Source organism: Equus caballus, chromosome 31 (assembly GCF_041296265.1).
Source record: "Equus caballus isolate H_3958 breed thoroughbred chromosome 31, TB-T2T, whole genome shotgun sequence".
Classification (NCBI taxonomy): domain Eukaryota; kingdom Metazoa; phylum Chordata; class Mammalia; order Perissodactyla; family Equidae; genus Equus; species Equus caballus.
This window is the reverse complement of record NC_091714.1, coordinates 16,123,040-16,139,874: the sequence shown is the minus strand read 5'-3', so window position 1 is coordinate 16,139,874 and position 16,835 is coordinate 16,123,040. Positions and strand designations below refer to the sequence as shown.

Sequence of the window (16,835 nt, the reverse complement as noted above, 5' to 3'; positions counted from 1 at the left end):
CCGTGTTGAATGAGTGAATAAACGAGCTCTCAGAATTGGAGTCAGATTCGTTGCATTGCAAGTTGGTTGTAGATTTAGACATTTCCTTCAACTCGTCTCCCACTTGAAAACAGGGCGGGCAGAGCAAAGACAAAAATGGAAAATGCTATGCTGCTAAAATGGATAAACATTTTCCAGTTGGTACTGTTTAGAAGAGCATTAGATTTCTCAATCATCAAAGTTTTAATTTTAGCAGCTTTGATTAGTATGAAAATTTAATCTATGAGTAAATTGAAGAAAGACTTTTTTGCCCTCTTTTATACATAATCTTGCCACTTTAAACACATGAATAGACTTTTTCAAACATTATTCAAAGGAAGGGTGCTTTTATTTAAGCTTAAGAGCAAAAGAATTTTTAATATACTTTGATTGGGCGAAGGCAGCGTTGTATAATGAGATTTTCATACTCATCTTAATGGTACAGGGTTCCACCCCCCTTGTAAAAATAGGTGGGATATGGTGATTTACGATGAGGTAATTCTGTAGAGGCATTTTATTGAATATATAATCCCAGGAGAGATTTTCCCCATGGCTGGTATCCCAGAAGCCGAGCTTGGAAAACAATTACAATTAACCTGCTGGATCTGTTCACTATTCTATGGCTTGACTCTAATGTTTAGATTGAAAGCTGGGTCATATCAGTGTTCAGGTTTCTAGCTATAAAAATTACTAAATTTTTTTTATTAAAAAAATTATTTTGAGGGGCTGGCCCTGTGGCCGAGTGGTTAAGTTCGTGTGCTCCGCTGCAGGCGGCCCAGTGTTTCGTTGGTTCGGATCCTGGGCGCGGACATAGCACTGCTCATCAAACCACGCTGAGGCGGCATCCCACATGCCACAACTAGAAGGACCCACAATGAAGAATATACAACTATGTACCAGGGGGCTTTGGGGAGAGAAAAAAAAAGGAAAAAAATAAAATCTTTAAAAAAAAAAAATTATTTTGAATGAAAGAAGTGGGCTGCAATTGTGTCATGCTCTGTCTGCTAAAGAGCGGAATTCACTCCAGCAAGGCCAGTTTATAGCCCTCCACCAGGGCTTATTTCACATGTACCAAACTGCACGAAGGAGACGCTGGTCTGTCGTCTTGGGCCCAGAGAGCAGCATCAACACAGCAACTTTGTGGATCAGAGTGGTTTACAGCGTCATTTTAAGTGAACATAATTCTATTCAGTGCAGAGCGAGAGCAGAACCTGGACTGCATCCCAGGGCTCATGCTGATGAGCTGGCAGATCCTGAGGGACCAAGAGCCTCCCCTTTCAGGGCCCTGTAGTGAAAAGAACATGCAATTTGGAGTCAGGATTGATCTGACTCAAAAAGAAGAGGGTTTTGTTTTGTTTTTTAACTCTTAATTGCATTGTACTAATAGGCTGTGTGACTTTGAGCAAATAACTTAAGCTCTCTGATCCTCAGTTTCCTTGTGGGTAAGATGGAAGCAAGCCTGTTGGAAGGACTAAATGAGATACCACCTCAGGTGCAGCACCTCTTTCATAGTAGCTGCCAATGTCGGTTCACTCCCTCCACACGCTCGCTCCACTTCATTGTTGCCACACCGCCAGCACACGAAATAATTTTCAGACATCATGTTAGTGGAACATAAGTCAGTGTTTGAAAAATCAAGCCCAAGGAAGGAAGAGGTTCCAGGATGTTCTAAGAATGTAAGCTAGGCAGCTTTAGAGAAATTAGCTGCGCATGTAACTTAATCATTATCCTAATATACTTAGAATAAAAGAAGGATATTTGCTTATGACTTTTGAACTTTAATTATTCTAAAATTCATTGTTTCTATTACCTGTTTTCCTTAAATTTTTTTCCAGGAAATTCTGGATGTTTTGGACCCATCCCTGAGATATATTATTGCTAGTGTTTCATTTCAAATTTTAATTAGTTTTCAGTACAATGTATTTAACATTTTTAAAAGGCTCAAGCCATTTAGAATATGCAACACTATTAATTCCTTCTTGATTTGGTTTCCGTCATTTCAAAAAAGCTACTCATATAAGTTGAGACTAATATTTTAATTATATTCCTTTCTTTGAAGATTCTTGTATTGTATTCCTTTAAAAAAATAGTAATACATTGTCATTTGATAGTGGAATTCAGATATTTTAAGCTCCGAGTGACACTCTTGAGAGCATTGTCACAACAATTCTACTAAAATTTCATTTATTGCGTTTTACTGTTTATCCTAAAAGGTTAATAGATTTAGCTTAAAAACTTAAAAATCACCAGTGTCTTTTGAAATTTTTGTCTGTACTAATTTGTAATTTTTAGCTCTTCCTGTGTTCAAAACTTCACGTAAATTTTTTTGGAGTGGCTCGTTCTCCTAGAGGAGGAGAAGATATTTAGAAGTCGGCCTATGGGTTCAGACAGTGCTTTTGTGATGAGAGGGGTGCCCTGGGCCAGACTGCGGAAAGGCTGAAACGTTTCCAACGGAGCAGAGATGGCAGGAAGACAGAAGAATGTGCCCTGGTCCCTCCCGTTTCATTTGTTCTGGCAGAATTCCCAGGGTCATCTCAAAACAGCTCCCATCAGCGAGAGGGCTGCTCTGATTTGCAGAGAAAGCATTCTAACACTTTAGCCTTAGATTTTCCTGTTGTAGAAAGTTCTGTTGTGATAGAGAAACTATGAAGGAAAGGCTATCTTTTAAAATGATTCATTGATTCGTTCCTGAAGCAACCGTGAGTTACTGGGGAGTGATAGTGGGAAGTGAAAAGACCCATTTGGTTTGGGATGGGCCCCCTGCTGGACTCGCAGGCCAGTGTAAACAGCCCTTCTGGTGGAGGCCTACATCTACACAGGTAGGGCAGTGAGGTAATGATTTCCTTTCTCGATTCTCTTTAGCCATGAAATTTATTAAGAACATATTCCTGAGTCACTGAGTTACCATCTTAATTGCTTCACATCCCCTGGATTCAGAACGTTTAATTTGGTTTTAAGATACATTGATTCCTAGTACAAATCTAATAACAATGTTCGTGATAGAAAATTTGTGAAGTATAGAATAGTACACAGAAGAAAATAACAGTAACTTCTGATCCAGTCATCTTAGGATAAGCGTTGTACGTTTTTTGATTAAAAAGGCATTTCAGGGGCCGACCTGGTGGTGCAGCCGTTAAGTGTGCACCTTCCGCTTTGGGGGCCCGGGGTTCACCGGTTCAGATCCCTGGTGCGGACCTGGCACCGCTCATCAAGCCACGCTGGGCAGGCATCCCACATATAAAAGTAGAGGAAGATGGGCATGGATGTTAGCTCAGGGCTAGTCTTCCTCAGCAAAAAAAAAAAAAAAGAGGAGGATTGGCAGCAGTTAGCTCAGGGCTAATCTTCCTCAAAAAAAAAAAAAAGCATTTCATTTAATTTTATTGGATGGAATAGAATGGAAAGAGAAGAAAATAATACACTAAAAGCATTACTGAAATTCAGATAACTGTTTCTTCAAAAAGAGAAAGATTGGTTCCTACAGGATTCTTCTAAAGTTTAAAATATATGTGTATGTTCACTTTGCGTTGTGTTTAAAAATCTTTGTTGATTTTAGGCACATTCTATTTTCTGCAAGGCGGTGGCTGAGCTTATGGGAGGAATTAATCACTATGTAATTCTGTGGGTGAAATTTTCTTCATTCATCTGGTTATTTGTGGTTATATTCTAGGAACATGCATTTATAAATTGATACTAGCTCCTAAAATGTACGTTTTTCTTATTTCTCCATCATTTAAAGATAGAGATAAGAAAGAGAGAAGCGTATGTATTCTCCGTAGTGGTTGGACGGGATCTTGAGATCAGATCTCTGGTAGTTCAAACAAAACAAAACAAACCTCTCTCCTCCCCTGGACTCTTGGCTTTTGCCTAAATATGATTTATAAAACTGTAGTGTTGCTGATCTTTAAACAGTACCCGGGGGATATGATTTTTCCAACACCCTTAATACATTTGACAACAGAACATCACAAAACACGTACTCTGAAGTGTTTTGTGCTCTTTCTTGCAAAGGACTGTCAAAAAAATGGATAATTTAAAAGTAGAGTGGTCCCCAAAAAAAGAAGATAATTTCTTAGTTCAAAAAAGTTGCCGTTAGAAATGTTTCTTTTCTCTGCGGGAGGATGTAGACGTCTTATGTGTGTGTTTGCTGTTCATAAACTTCATAAGTGCAACTAAAGGAGGGAAAAGTAGTTCTTATAAATGCCTATTTGGAAATCCAGGTAATCCCTAAAATTAATATCCTAAAATGTAATTTCTCAGTTTTGATGGAAAATTGGTCACATTACTTTTCTAGCAGGGATTTCTTGAATTAGCAAAGAAAGCCTGACCTTTCACGTGACACTTTGGCTGGGCTCGTCCTACGGAAGTTTCAGTCCCCCTTCTTCTTTTTTTTTGAAGATTGGCCGTGAGCTAACATCTGCTGCCAATCTTTTCTTCCTCTCCTCTTCTCCCCAAAGCCCCGCAGGACACAGTTGTATATTCTAGTTGTCGGTCCTTCTGGTTGTGCTGTGTGGGACACCGCCTCAGCATGGCTTGATAAGCAGTGCCAGGTCCACACCCAGGATCTGAACCCGTGAAACCCTGGGCTTTGGAACTAGAGTGCACGGACTTAACCGCTCTGCCACTGGGCTGGCCCCTAGTCCTCCTTATACTTTATATTCATAAGTGAGATTGCTTTTATTTCATATGTATTGTTTAAACATACACACTACATGCCAAGCACTTTACAGACCCTATCACATTCAATTCTCACGAAATTTTATGAGCTTGATTAACATTAACTAACCGGCCCAAAGTCACAATTGCTAGTAAGAGGGAGAGGCGACATTTTAATCCAGTCTAACTCTGAAGTCTGTGGGCCAGTGAGGAGCCCCAAGGTGGGTCAGGGACTGGTGGCCTACCTATCGCTGTGCCGTGACATCCTAACATCCTTGGCTGAAAATGAGAACAAGATTCAACGTGCTGGCTTTTTACAACACGCAATTAGTTATAAATGATAATATGCTGCAAATGTTTCTTTCCTCACTTTTTAACAGGGAAACTTGGATGTGGTTCTCCCGTGGTACATTTTAGCGGCCTCATCGCGGACAACGATGTGTCTCTTCTCGCGGCAGCTCTGCGGATTCAGGTGTGTTTGACACAGCTGTTTGAGAATTTTTGAGTTTAGAGCTTTGATTGACAGTTGCTAACGGTTTGCGAGTGTTTTCTGTTTAGCAGACACGGTGTTAAACACCTTACCCACATAATGTCATTTAATTCTCACAACATCCCTATGAAATGTTACTCCCATTTGATAGATGAGGAAATGGAGACAGAAAAATTAAGTTACTTGCCTTTTATCACATGAGGCATGAGGGAGGGACCCAAAGCAGGGTTCCTTATTAGTTGTCTGTTGCTATGTAATAAATTACCCCCTACATTTAGCAACTTAAAACAAGAAGCATTTATTACCTCACAGTTTCTTGGGGTCAGAGATTCGGGAGCAGTTTAGCTGGATGGTCCTGCTTTAGAGTCTCTCATGCAGTTGAAATCAAGAGATAAGTCGGGGCTGCAGTCGCCTGAAAGCTTGACAGTGTCCAGAGGATCCGTTTCCAAGATGGCGCACTCACATGGCTGTTGGCCTGTGGTGTTTAAGTCCTCATTGGCTGTTGGCAGGATGCCTTAGTTCCTCCTCATGTGGACGTCTCCATAGGACTGCTCACCTACCCCAGAATGAGTGATCCAAAGGAGAGAGCAAGGAGGAAGCCGCAGTAGGTTTTATGACCTAATCTTCAAAGTCACAGGCTGGCACTTCCTTTCTTCCTCTTTGCTATAAATGAGCCACCAAGGCTCACCTCCTGAGGACAGGAGTCTTAAAGAATTTGTGGACATCTTTTCGAGCCACCACCATCTGTGTGACCCAGAGCCCAAGATCTGCAGCTCTTGTGTCCTGGTGATGCCGGAGCCTGCCGTGGTCATGGCTGCTGGCAGTGGCACTGAGCAGCAGTAGAGAAAGCTGGGCCTCAGTTCCTGCCACAGTAGAATTAAACAGAAGCAAGTTGTAGTTCATTTCTTTCCTACACTCGTAGTAGTACACGGTTACAACTTTTTACTTCAAAGTGGGATATAATATGTTTCTGTAAGGATTATGTGCTACATCTCAACGAAAGCCAAATTTTATTTCTGTGTGTGTGTGTTTCACTATTTAATGATTCGATTTGCTTGTTCTATTATATCAACTGTAGGAGGGTTGTACTCGAAATGGGGTTGCAAATTTTGGAAGCTGGATCTGGAAGCTAATCGTTCATACATTCTCATATTTTCCTCATTTTTTTCCTAATGAAGATGGAGAACCCACTCAGTATAATTTTACCATATACTTCATGTCTAGTGAGCTCTTAAACTATTTTAATGGTGCAATAGCTCACATTTTCCTTTCTAAGAAAAACCTACGATTTAATTATGTGAAAAAAATTATTCTTGATACTCACTTGGGTTATAGTGCAACTTTATCATCTTTTTCATGACATAACATCCCTGAACGGTATTTTCATGGTTTGGACACATCGCTGTCAGCTTGTACGTTTGTAACATGCTTTCCTTTTTCTGTCCCTGCTGAAGAACGTGGTCAGTAGTGGCAGGAGATGGCTCCGGGAGCAGCAGTACTCCAGGTGGAGACTTCACTGCTTGAAGCTTCAGCCTCTCTCCCCCGTGCCAAGGTATCTGGGTGATTCGTCTACACTGATGTCAGCTTGCCAAAGGGCCTTAGATATTGAGGTTATCCATTGGGTGGGGGTACAACTCATGGTATTACGGCTTTGTGGGTAGATAATTTTCTCTAATCAAATTACTGTACAATTTTTTCTCTGAAGCCCTCCAAAATTAAGTCATAATGGGCATTTTTTTACCATATTCTATAAATTCTACGACGCGTACTTTTTCATTTCTCAGATCAGGAGACACATGACCATTGATGGTCTATCTTGTGTTCAATGCCGATGTTTTCTCTTCTTACTGGTCCATAAAATAATGATGTCTTTGATTTGACAAAATGTAGTAATGTAATATTTGGAAGACCTTTTCAGTGTTGGAAATGCCCAACACACATGTCAGCTTGGTCCTAAGGGCCAGGTCGGTTTCTCCTCTGGGGGTAAATGACCAGCCAAACCAGACTCCGTTCCATGTGGGAAGTGAGCTCAGCTTTCATAAGAACGTGGTGCTGTCTTCTGTCTGACAGGATGCTCTGTGAGAGTCCAGATGGGTATTTTCTTCAGTGGTATTTAATGAAGTGTAAGCTACATATTCTCTCTGTGTAAATCTGGAAATACAGACTGCAGGCCATAGTCTCAGCATGTGACTTAGAATAATTAGTTAGATATGATATCTGAGCCAGAGAAATGTATTTTCCAGCCTCATAATGAATCCTCGCTGACTGCCTCCGCTCCGGTGAGTCGGGCCCAGCCCCTTCATCCAGGGTGTGCATCCTGCCAGCCCATCTCTGCATGGGCCAGTCCACCAGCATTGGAATACACAGCGTGTCGGTAGATAAAACCTCCAGTAATTGACTCATTTTTCAGTTGATAACCAGTTGCTTTTTAGAATTGACCTCTGTTTCCTTGGGCAGTCAGCTGAACACTGTGGTGTGATTATAAGGTCCCAGGCTGGTGAAACCCCCCAGGCTATGTTTTTGCCCCAGAAATAGACTAAACATCATAGTCATCTTCTGTGTTCATTAATACATGGATTCCGAGGCCTGTTGTTCTTTGTAATATCACCCCTGTAGTTTTACAATCTGTTTCATCAAATATCTTATTTTTGCAGTTCCTTATGTTGTTATAGGACCTTAATTTTTAAAAGCAAATGAGTAAACTCTCCTTACAGAAAGCTAAAAAAAATTGAGATGGACCCCCCCCCCCCCAAATCGTATACCAAAATCTTTGTATAAATCAAAATAAATTCTGCTTGGGGAAAAAGTGCTTTAATTGCTTCACCAAATTTGAATTCTAGAGCCCCTGGGGAAAGAGAGACAGGCTGAGGAGTTTATAAATCAGCCAAAAAATCAAGATGATGTCACTAGCACTCTTTAGCTAGGGAAGAGAAAACCGTGGAGGTTTTCCAAGAGTGGGCTGTTCAGTTTAGGAGACTGTGGCAGGAGAGGAAGAGAAAAAAGATAGAGCCAGGGAAGCAAAAGTGGAGTAGGAGTGTGGACGGTGGTGAGTGGCGGGCTGGAGGGAGGACTGGGAGGGGAAGATGCAGGCGAGCCTGGGGAGGGGACTGCTGCTGCTGCCGCCGCACAGAGCTCAGCCCACGTCTGGCCCCAGGCGTGCTCTCCCCTCTCCGAGCTGCTCTAGCGCCCTTCAGAAAAGTCAGGACTGGAGTCAGGTTTACTGTGATCTCTTGCCCCAAGGTGAGACCGCTGTGGAGAACAGTATGGGGGCTGAGAGTAAGTTGTCAGCTGCAGCAACAGGAAAAAACCAGAGCAGAGTCTGCCTGCCAGTGGAGAGGGCGATTGGCCTCCACTGGGGGATGCTGCTGTGCCCCCACATAAGGGCTCCAGGACGGTCGGGGCACACGGTCGGGGCACTGCGCTCTTCTCAGATGTCAGCCCTTAAGACAAAGTCTCTGATGCCTGGTCTCCTAAGGTCTGGCTTGGGCCTGCCAGGTCGCACTCTCAAACAGATGTTCAGACAGACAGATGGATGAAGAGAAATGGCTGAGCTCAGGAGCCCCGAAAGGCTGTCTCTGAGAATCTCAGCACATGCTGACGTTCGCAGCACTCCTGTAAGATGAGCAGTGGGGTTCTCATCTTGCCCGTGAAAGAGAACAGTTAAATCATTTGCCCAGTAACACTCTGGAGTTCCTAAAATTTCCTGCATCTGAGGTTGAGCTTCGGCCACTAGGTCCATTTACCGACAGTTATGCAATTAATTAAACATTTTGAAATATGATTTCAGACTTGAAATAGGAAGGAGAGAGGGAAAGTATGGACACAGATAAAACACAATAGCATTTCCACATTTTTGAATAGCCAAGGGACACATGATCCTAGCCCAGTAAGAGCATTATGCAATAACCCATGTATTTGTGGTTTTCGAGTGCACTGATGACCCACAGAAAGCATCGTACTCCACAATGGATTTATACTTACAGGAGGCCGAAGGACACATTGTAATAGACAGTTCTCATCTCCTTGGGTGTAGGTGTCATCTTTGTACCTGGGCAGCATTCTAGGATCTTTATGAGTTTTTAGGAGTTGCTTCTCTAAAGAAATGTACCATTCTCATGCACATTAATTGTTAGCAGTTGTGCTTAATACTGCTTGGACAAAGGACCACAAAGCCATTGCGTTGATTTAATTGTTGGCGTGGTGTCTGGCTGTTTTTCGCTCAATCAGCGACCACCTAAGCTGAGAAGACTCTTGCCCCTTCTGTATTTTCCCCCCAGTGATATTGAGATTTCAAGAGCGCAGACTCCAAAAGCCGTGGATGTCCTCGCCAAGGAGATAGGATTGCTTCCAGATGAAATTGAGATCTATGGCAAAAGCAAAGCCAAAGTACGTTTGTCCTTGCTGGAGAGGTTAAAGGACCAAGCAGATGGAAAATACGTCTTAGTGGCTGGGTAAGACCACTTTCAAATCTATTTTACTAAAAAGGGCCTGTTTACAAAACTCTCTTCTATCTTTGTATCTGTCGTCACACCCATCAAATCCATCCTATTCTCAAATGTGGCGTTATTTTGTCCATTTCACTTGGCATCCCTTTGTTGGACATGAGGTAAGTTTTTATTTTCGGCGCAAAACAAATTAACCTCCTCCACAAAAGATAAAGCAAAGGGAGTTCCTAATCCAGCCCTTTATTTTCTCTTTCTCTTAAGATGTCTTGATCACCCTTGTTCCACTTTGGATTTTTCATTTAGCTTTTCATGATAAAAATCAAAATAAGAATTTAAAGTGAAATATTTTGAACAGAGTAGAGATTTTCTGTGTGTGTTCTCAGAAAAAAACATTTTAATGGAAAATGTACAAATCATTGTGTGAAACTCATGTTTTTCTATTAATATCCTTAATATTTCTCATTTTTGTATTTACAAAAACTCATTGTTTCTCTTTTCTTGCATTTCAGACTTAATGTTGGCCCATTTTCATTTGCATTGGTCATTTTACAAAAGGCAAATGTGCAGTTTTTGTGAAAAGGAGGGTTTGCTTTAATTTCTCTCTTTTTAAAAAGAAATACATTCACTAGCTGAAGGATGATAGAAAGCAAGGGATTTCAAATATTCATTCAATGTGACCTGAGGGAGCATCATGAGACCATATAAATTCCTCTGTTGTCTTGAAATTTCATTGCATAGACATGCAAATGATATGTAAGCCAAGGCTTGAGGTACAAAAACTTATTTGTTAACAGGCAGAGACATTTCTAATAACTGGACTTGACTCATCGTTAACTTCCTTTTTACATATCTAATGATTATTATAAGTACTTTATTTCTTTTTCTAGTTAGAAAATTATGCATGCTCATTGTACAAATATTCCAAAAATACAGAAGTATGAATGAGAAAGTAAACCTTCCTGAATCCTACCACCCAGACTGTTAACATTTGAGACCATCAAATGAGACCATCCCATACATGCTGTTCTGTCTGTGACTTGATTAGTCAACAAAGTGTTGTGTACCCAGCTCTATGGGAGTTCATACGGAGCTGTGTTGTCCTTTTTCATGACTACGTAATATTCCACCGCTCGCATCCAACATTCTTAAAGTGCTAGGGAAGGGAGTCCTGGGCGGGGGGGGGGATAAAAATGCCTGAGATGAAGGTGGATTCCATTTTACACATCTTCCTAGCCCTGAGAGGCACTGCCTTGGCTCAGTTGCTGATAAGATAGTACTGCATGTTTCTAATTCTTCAACTATATGGAGGCAGAAAAACGGTTTGAAAATATCATAGGGATGCCTCGTAATTCATTGGACCAATTCTCTGTTGATGGACGCTTAAATTGTTTCCCCTTTTCGGCCATTATAAACAGTGCTGAAATTAACGACTTGGGCATGTGTCTTGTTACATTTGTCCATTGTCTCCCTAGGAAAAATGCCTAGAGGTGAATTCAACTTTTTAAAACTACAAATAGGGGCCAGCCCGCTGGCATAGTGGTTAAATTTGCGCACTCCACTTCGGCAGCCTGGGGTTTGCAGGTTCAGATTCTGGGTGCAGACCTACACACCACTCATCAAGCCATGCTGTGGCGGTGTCCCACATGCAAAATAGAGGAAGATTGGCACAGATGTTAGCTCAGGGCCAATCTTCCTCAAGCAGTAAGAGGAAGAGTGGCAACAGATGTTGGGTCAGGGCCAATCTTCCTCACCGAAAAACAAACAAACAAAGCTACAGATAAAGCAAGATAGCATCCATAGTCTCACCTCTTTAATGGTTTAATAATTCCTTCATGTCTCCTCTCCCTCTCTCTTCTCCCTTCCCACCCACTCCCCGTCCTCCTCCTCTTTCTCCACCTCCTCCTGTTACTGTTTTGAGGAGAGGTGGACAGCCACAGTCTTTCAGAGTCGCTCGGCAGCCGTAGTTTTAAGGGATTCCTCCCTTGCGGTAGCATCTCAGTTCCCTGTGGCTTAAACCTTCTCCTTCAGGCTTCCCGCTCCCTTCCAGTTGAACTCCTGACCCTAATGGGGTCCTTTCCAATTTAGGACCCCAACCCTAATGTCCCCATAACAGAGCTGCAGCAAAGCTCCTTGCCGAGGGGAGATGTTGGTCCCACCTGTAGGCCCCCTCTGGGCCAGATCCGTGAAGGGAGCCAGCTGCCTCCTCGGGGGACTCCTGGGGCCCAGCACACATCTAGTCAGTGTCTCTTTCCTGGGAGTATACTTCATGCAAGTTCGTTTGCAGTGAATAAACAAACTCTTGGACGTTAAGAACGTCTAAAGCAAGTTCAGCATCTTGTCTGCGGATTTGTCCCCTTCTTCCAGGCTGATGTGCATTGGTGGGTGTGCTGGTGTCCTCACCCCGTTTCGGGTAAGAAGACTTAAGAAAAACTCAAGAGGGTGTGTTCTCAGTTTGCAAAGGGAGACTCATGCCAGAGTTTTTCATATGGAGCGGCTGTGATTTACTGAGGTTTGGACTTGTCAGTATTAGAAATAAAAACACAAATCCGGACATGCCCCTGGCCTTAGCTGGGATCTCAGAATTGATACTTCTAAACAAAAGCTCTGAGGGTATCATTAGCAGATTTCAACCTTGATGTCACATCGTCAAGGCCTGGCCTCCAGCCACGGGCTGGAGAGTGACCACCAGCCTGGCTACCTAGGATTACGGCCCCGTGTTGGTCCTCACCCAGTAGAATGTTCCTCCACATTGTCTCTCTGCTAGCATGGATGTGTGTAACTGAGCTCAAGAAGCTGGGCTGCCATGTTGTAGATGAAATTAAACCTGAATTCTCAAGTACAAATTTAACCCCTGGAGATCAACAGTTCTTTTTCTGACGTTGTGGTATAAGTTCCCTTACTTAACAAAGACCGATGAAGGAACAGAAGTTAAATTGCATTCTGTTCAACTGCATTGAAAAACAAAGCTGTGAGGGTAGGATTCTGAGATACGCATGCATCTCCAGCAGAACTTGATGGTTCCTGGAAAAGATATACCACACTCTCTTCCATGAGGGGGGAATAAACTCCCCCCACCAGCACAGCAAATCATATTTTTGTAAGTGTGTAAATTACCTTCATTTTCTAATCTTTTAATAGCTGGATGCTTGAGATCAGCCTACAACACAGACCATCATTTTGCTTATAATCTAAAATGAATGGGGCCAGCCCCGTGGCCGAGTGGTTAAGTTCGTGCAATCTGCTTCAGCGGCCCAGGGTTTCGCTGGTTCAGATCCTGGGCGTGGACATGGCACCGCTCATCAGGCCATGTTGAGGCGGCGTCCCACATGCCACAACTAGGAGGACCCACAACTAGAATATACAATTATGTACTGGGGGGATTTGGCGAGAAAGAGGAGAAAAAATAATTAAAATGAAAAGTTCACTTGAAATAAAAATCACCTCCATAGTTTTACTTTTGGTCAGGTCAATTATGGAAAAATGACATCAGCAAGCTGTTAGACACACTGTTGCAACTTCTACAGAAATATAAATGACCACTCTGTGAAATGGAAAATCACTCCTTTTTCTGAAAGCTTTTTTATTCTGAAAATATTGGCCTATTGTATAAAAACTTAACATAAAGGAAAGTAAAAAGGAGACTAAACCTCTTTAGTGAAAAGTATTAAAATTTTTTATATTTTCTTCAGGATTTTATCTGTGCATTAAGATCATTCCATAAATACCATTATGTGTCCTGCCTTTTTTCTGAATACTATAACATAAATCTTTTCTCATGCTTTAGAGTTCAGATACCCAAGTAATTTTTCCGTAAACCTAAATAACAATCTATTTGTTCTTGTACATTTGAATTTATGTATAAATGTGATTTAAATATATCGAGAATGGGATTAAAATATAAAACGGGCTTTTTAAGAAAATCTTTTACTATTAATAACCCAAATGCAGAACAGATTAATTCGTTTTAAAAAGCTGTTCTTCAAACTTTAGAATTTCTTACTCCATCAGCATCATCTGTGTTTCATCAGCTACACATCGCTTGGTATTTACACCTACACATCACTGTATTTGCTTTGCCTGACAAAACGAGAAGCATTGGGAATTATTCAGGGAAATATGCCAAAAGAATCTTAGGGGCTCTTGGGTTCTACATATTTTCCCAGTTACACTAATGAAAAGGAATTTGTTTGAGAACTTGACTCAGACTGCAGCTGTGGGGCGTTGAATATGTGTGCAGGATCCGTCTCCATCGGCCCTTTACCGATTTCTGTGCAGAAGTTTCTAGAACTTCTCTGAATTGCTTGGACAGAGCCGTTAAAAAAAAAACTCAAACTGGTCTGTGAGTCGACTGAATTTCACATTAAAGAAAAATGAAAATCATTCATGGCGCTTCATTTTTTTCTATAGAATGCCAAATACCTGATTTGAGTTTTTTCTTTTTTTAAATGTTTCAACTCATTTTGGTCGATGTAGAAACCTTTACTAACTTTTCTAAGGTTCTGCTTTTCTGCCTTGGGTAACTATTTAACTGTCTGTGAGTTTTTCTTTTATTTGCACTTCTTGCAGAATTTAGAAGAAACCACTACTGACAGGGCCTTTGAACTATTGACCTCAGTCAAGTGTGATGGGAAACAACCAAATGGAACATAGAGTTTATCGCTAGATAATACAAGGCTTGTTAAAAACCCTCAAATCGTGAAGGTGCCTGGGATGAGTGATATACATTCATACAGTGTTTGAGCGTATAGTTTTGGAATTCATGGTTAGACTCCAGGCTGATGGCAATAATATATGCGTTTAACAAGATTCTAGATTTTGAGAGTGGTTCTGAGTTTTACGACTTCTCTCTGCCTAAGCGATCTCTTTGACTTTTGAGTACATGGTCAACTTCTTTCAGATCGTGTCCAAATTGTCACAGAGGACTTCAATACATTTTTACTGTAGTTGACAATAAATATTTGTCTTAGCAACAGTCTCATTCTTTTTTTTGTTTTTTTGAGGAAGATTAGCCCTGAGCTAACATCTGCTGCCAATCCTCCTCTTTTTGCTGAGGAAGACTGGCCTTGAGCTAACATCCATGCCCATCTTCCTCCACTTTATATGTGCGACGCCTCCCACAGCATGGCTTGCCAAGCAGTGCCATGTCCACACCCAGGATCCGAACTGGCAAACCCCAGGCCGCTGAAGCAGAACGTGCGCACTTAACCGCTGTGCCACCGGGCCAGCCCCATGTCATTTGTTTGTCAACTGTTTCTTACTTATCTGTACCCTAGACAAGTGACAGAAATCAAGGAGAGTGGGCATAGTCCTTCACCTCAGTAAGCTAGTGGCCTGGTAGGTGAGCCAGACATGTCAGGAAGCTTAGCATAATGCCCTCGCAAAAATTACACCATAAACACACGATAATGCTGTGGGATATCAGAGGGGGCACATAAATCTGCTGGGTCAAGTTGAGGGAGGGGTGAATAGCAATTACAATTCCATCTCCAGAAACTATAAGCTCTCACAGAATTAGGTTAACATGGCTCTTGGTCTTTTCTAAGTCAACTTGATAATTTGGAAAACGAGCTCAAGATACTGGCACAACAATTAAACCAAATTTTGATACCAAATGTAGGAATGACGTGCAACAGATTTTCTCAGAGCTCTCCTTTTATTGCTCCGAATAAATACTTCCTCCTTTCTGAGTTTCCTGAATCGTTTAGTTGGCAGAAGGCTAAGCAGCCCTGTGTTTCTAATTAAGAATTGGACGTTAGCTGAAGTTGCGCGGAGGTCATCTCTGGGCGTGCCGGCTCTGGGCTGTCTCCAGCAGCTGATTTAGCATCTCCTTGGGAATGATCCTTTAATCCTTCATGTGACACGCTGAAGTCAACCACCTCGTCCTTTGCAGACAGTCAGTGCTCACTATGGTATTTCCACTACCCTGTGGTTGACACTGCATTTTCTTCACAGGCTGTGGTGACATTGGGATGCCTGTGGCTTTTTCACTGCTTTTCTTCATGTTGTACCTAAGGAACTAGAAAGTTGGCTCAACCCATAAACACCTTCCTCTAACTCTGAGTGTTCATGTTGACCCAGTGTCGTGTGGCTGGAGGAGTCTGAGGTTGACCTCACCGAGCTGTGTTCGGGTTGGCTCACCAGCTCCCCCTGCACAGAGGTCACCAGCATTTTCGTTGCTAAATCGAGTGACGGCTTCTCAGACCTCACCCGGCTTCAGACCCCACGCATTTGACTCTGGACCACCCTTGGTGTCCTGCCGAGGCTCCCCTGACAAGCCCCTGCCTCCTCCTGAGGGTTTTTCCAACTTTCTGCTGCTTTTCCCTAGTTTCCTTCGGTCTCTCTGCTTCTGACTACTCCTCAGGAGGAAATGTTCCTAGCAATTCTGTCTTTGTCTTTTTTCACGCTCTCATTGAGTAATCTCACTCATTCCCATGCTTTAAATTGCTAATTATAGTTAATGTTTTCCATCCATAGAAATAACCTAGTGATGTCGGGGGACTTTCCTGGGTTTGATTCCCAGCTCTTCTGCTTACTAATTGTGTGACCTTGGGCAAGTGACCTAAACTCCCTCTGCCTCAGTTTCCTCATCTATCAAGTGGGGATAAAAATAATTAACCTGATAAATATAAAGCACAGAGCCTAGCACGTTAATTACTCCAAACTCAGCCTCAGTTTTATCCAGTTAATATTTATGCATTTGTCAGATCTCAGCTTAGATGTTACTTCCTCCAGGAAGCCTTCCCTGGTGTTCCAAATCTAATTAGAGTCTCCTTCCAGGTGCTCTCATAATACAGTCTAATTGTCCTATCCATCCGTCTTAGTATTTATCACGTTCATTGTAATTGCTAGTTTGTCTGGGCACATCCTCTGGCAGCCATAAGCTCTGTGAGGACAGCAGTGGAATCCAACGTGGTCATCATTGTGTCCCCATAGTCAGTAGCCTGGCCCATAGTAGTACTTAATACATATTTGGATTGCTGTGGTGGCCTGAGATGGTTGGGGATGATGAAGTAAGGGCATTACTTCTTTGTGGTCACATAATTAGGTTTTGTGGGTCAGAAAACTCTATCACCGGTTTTGTTGTGGTTGAATATCCTAGGCAACCTGATTTGCACCATCTGACTCATGGAGGACCAAATTGCAAGCCCAAATGACAGTTTTTAAAACTTGTTACAATGGTTAGAGTAGCTCAGGACCTATTTTATGAGGCCTTACTTGGGAGTGGAGTA

General features: G+C 42.1%; 1 protein-coding gene across 3 annotated transcripts in view; it reads left to right on the top strand.

Annotated features, from left to right (window-relative positions):
- The window catches only part of MTHFD1L (methylenetetrahydrofolate dehydrogenase (NADP+ dependent) 1 like), a 191,436-nt gene that overhangs the window by 33,570 nt on the left and 141,031 nt on the right, over positions 1-16,835 (top strand). For all 3 annotated transcript variants that reach the window (XM_023633058.2, XM_023633056.2, XM_070256470.1), the window contains exons 9-11: positions 5,052-5,143; positions 6,616-6,713; positions 9,439-9,612. In XM_023633058.2, the coding sequence (XP_023488826.1) occupies positions 5,052-5,143; positions 6,616-6,713; positions 9,439-9,612 (364 nt within the window). The remainder of the gene's footprint in view (positions 1-5,051; positions 5,144-6,615; positions 6,714-9,438; positions 9,613-16,835) is intronic.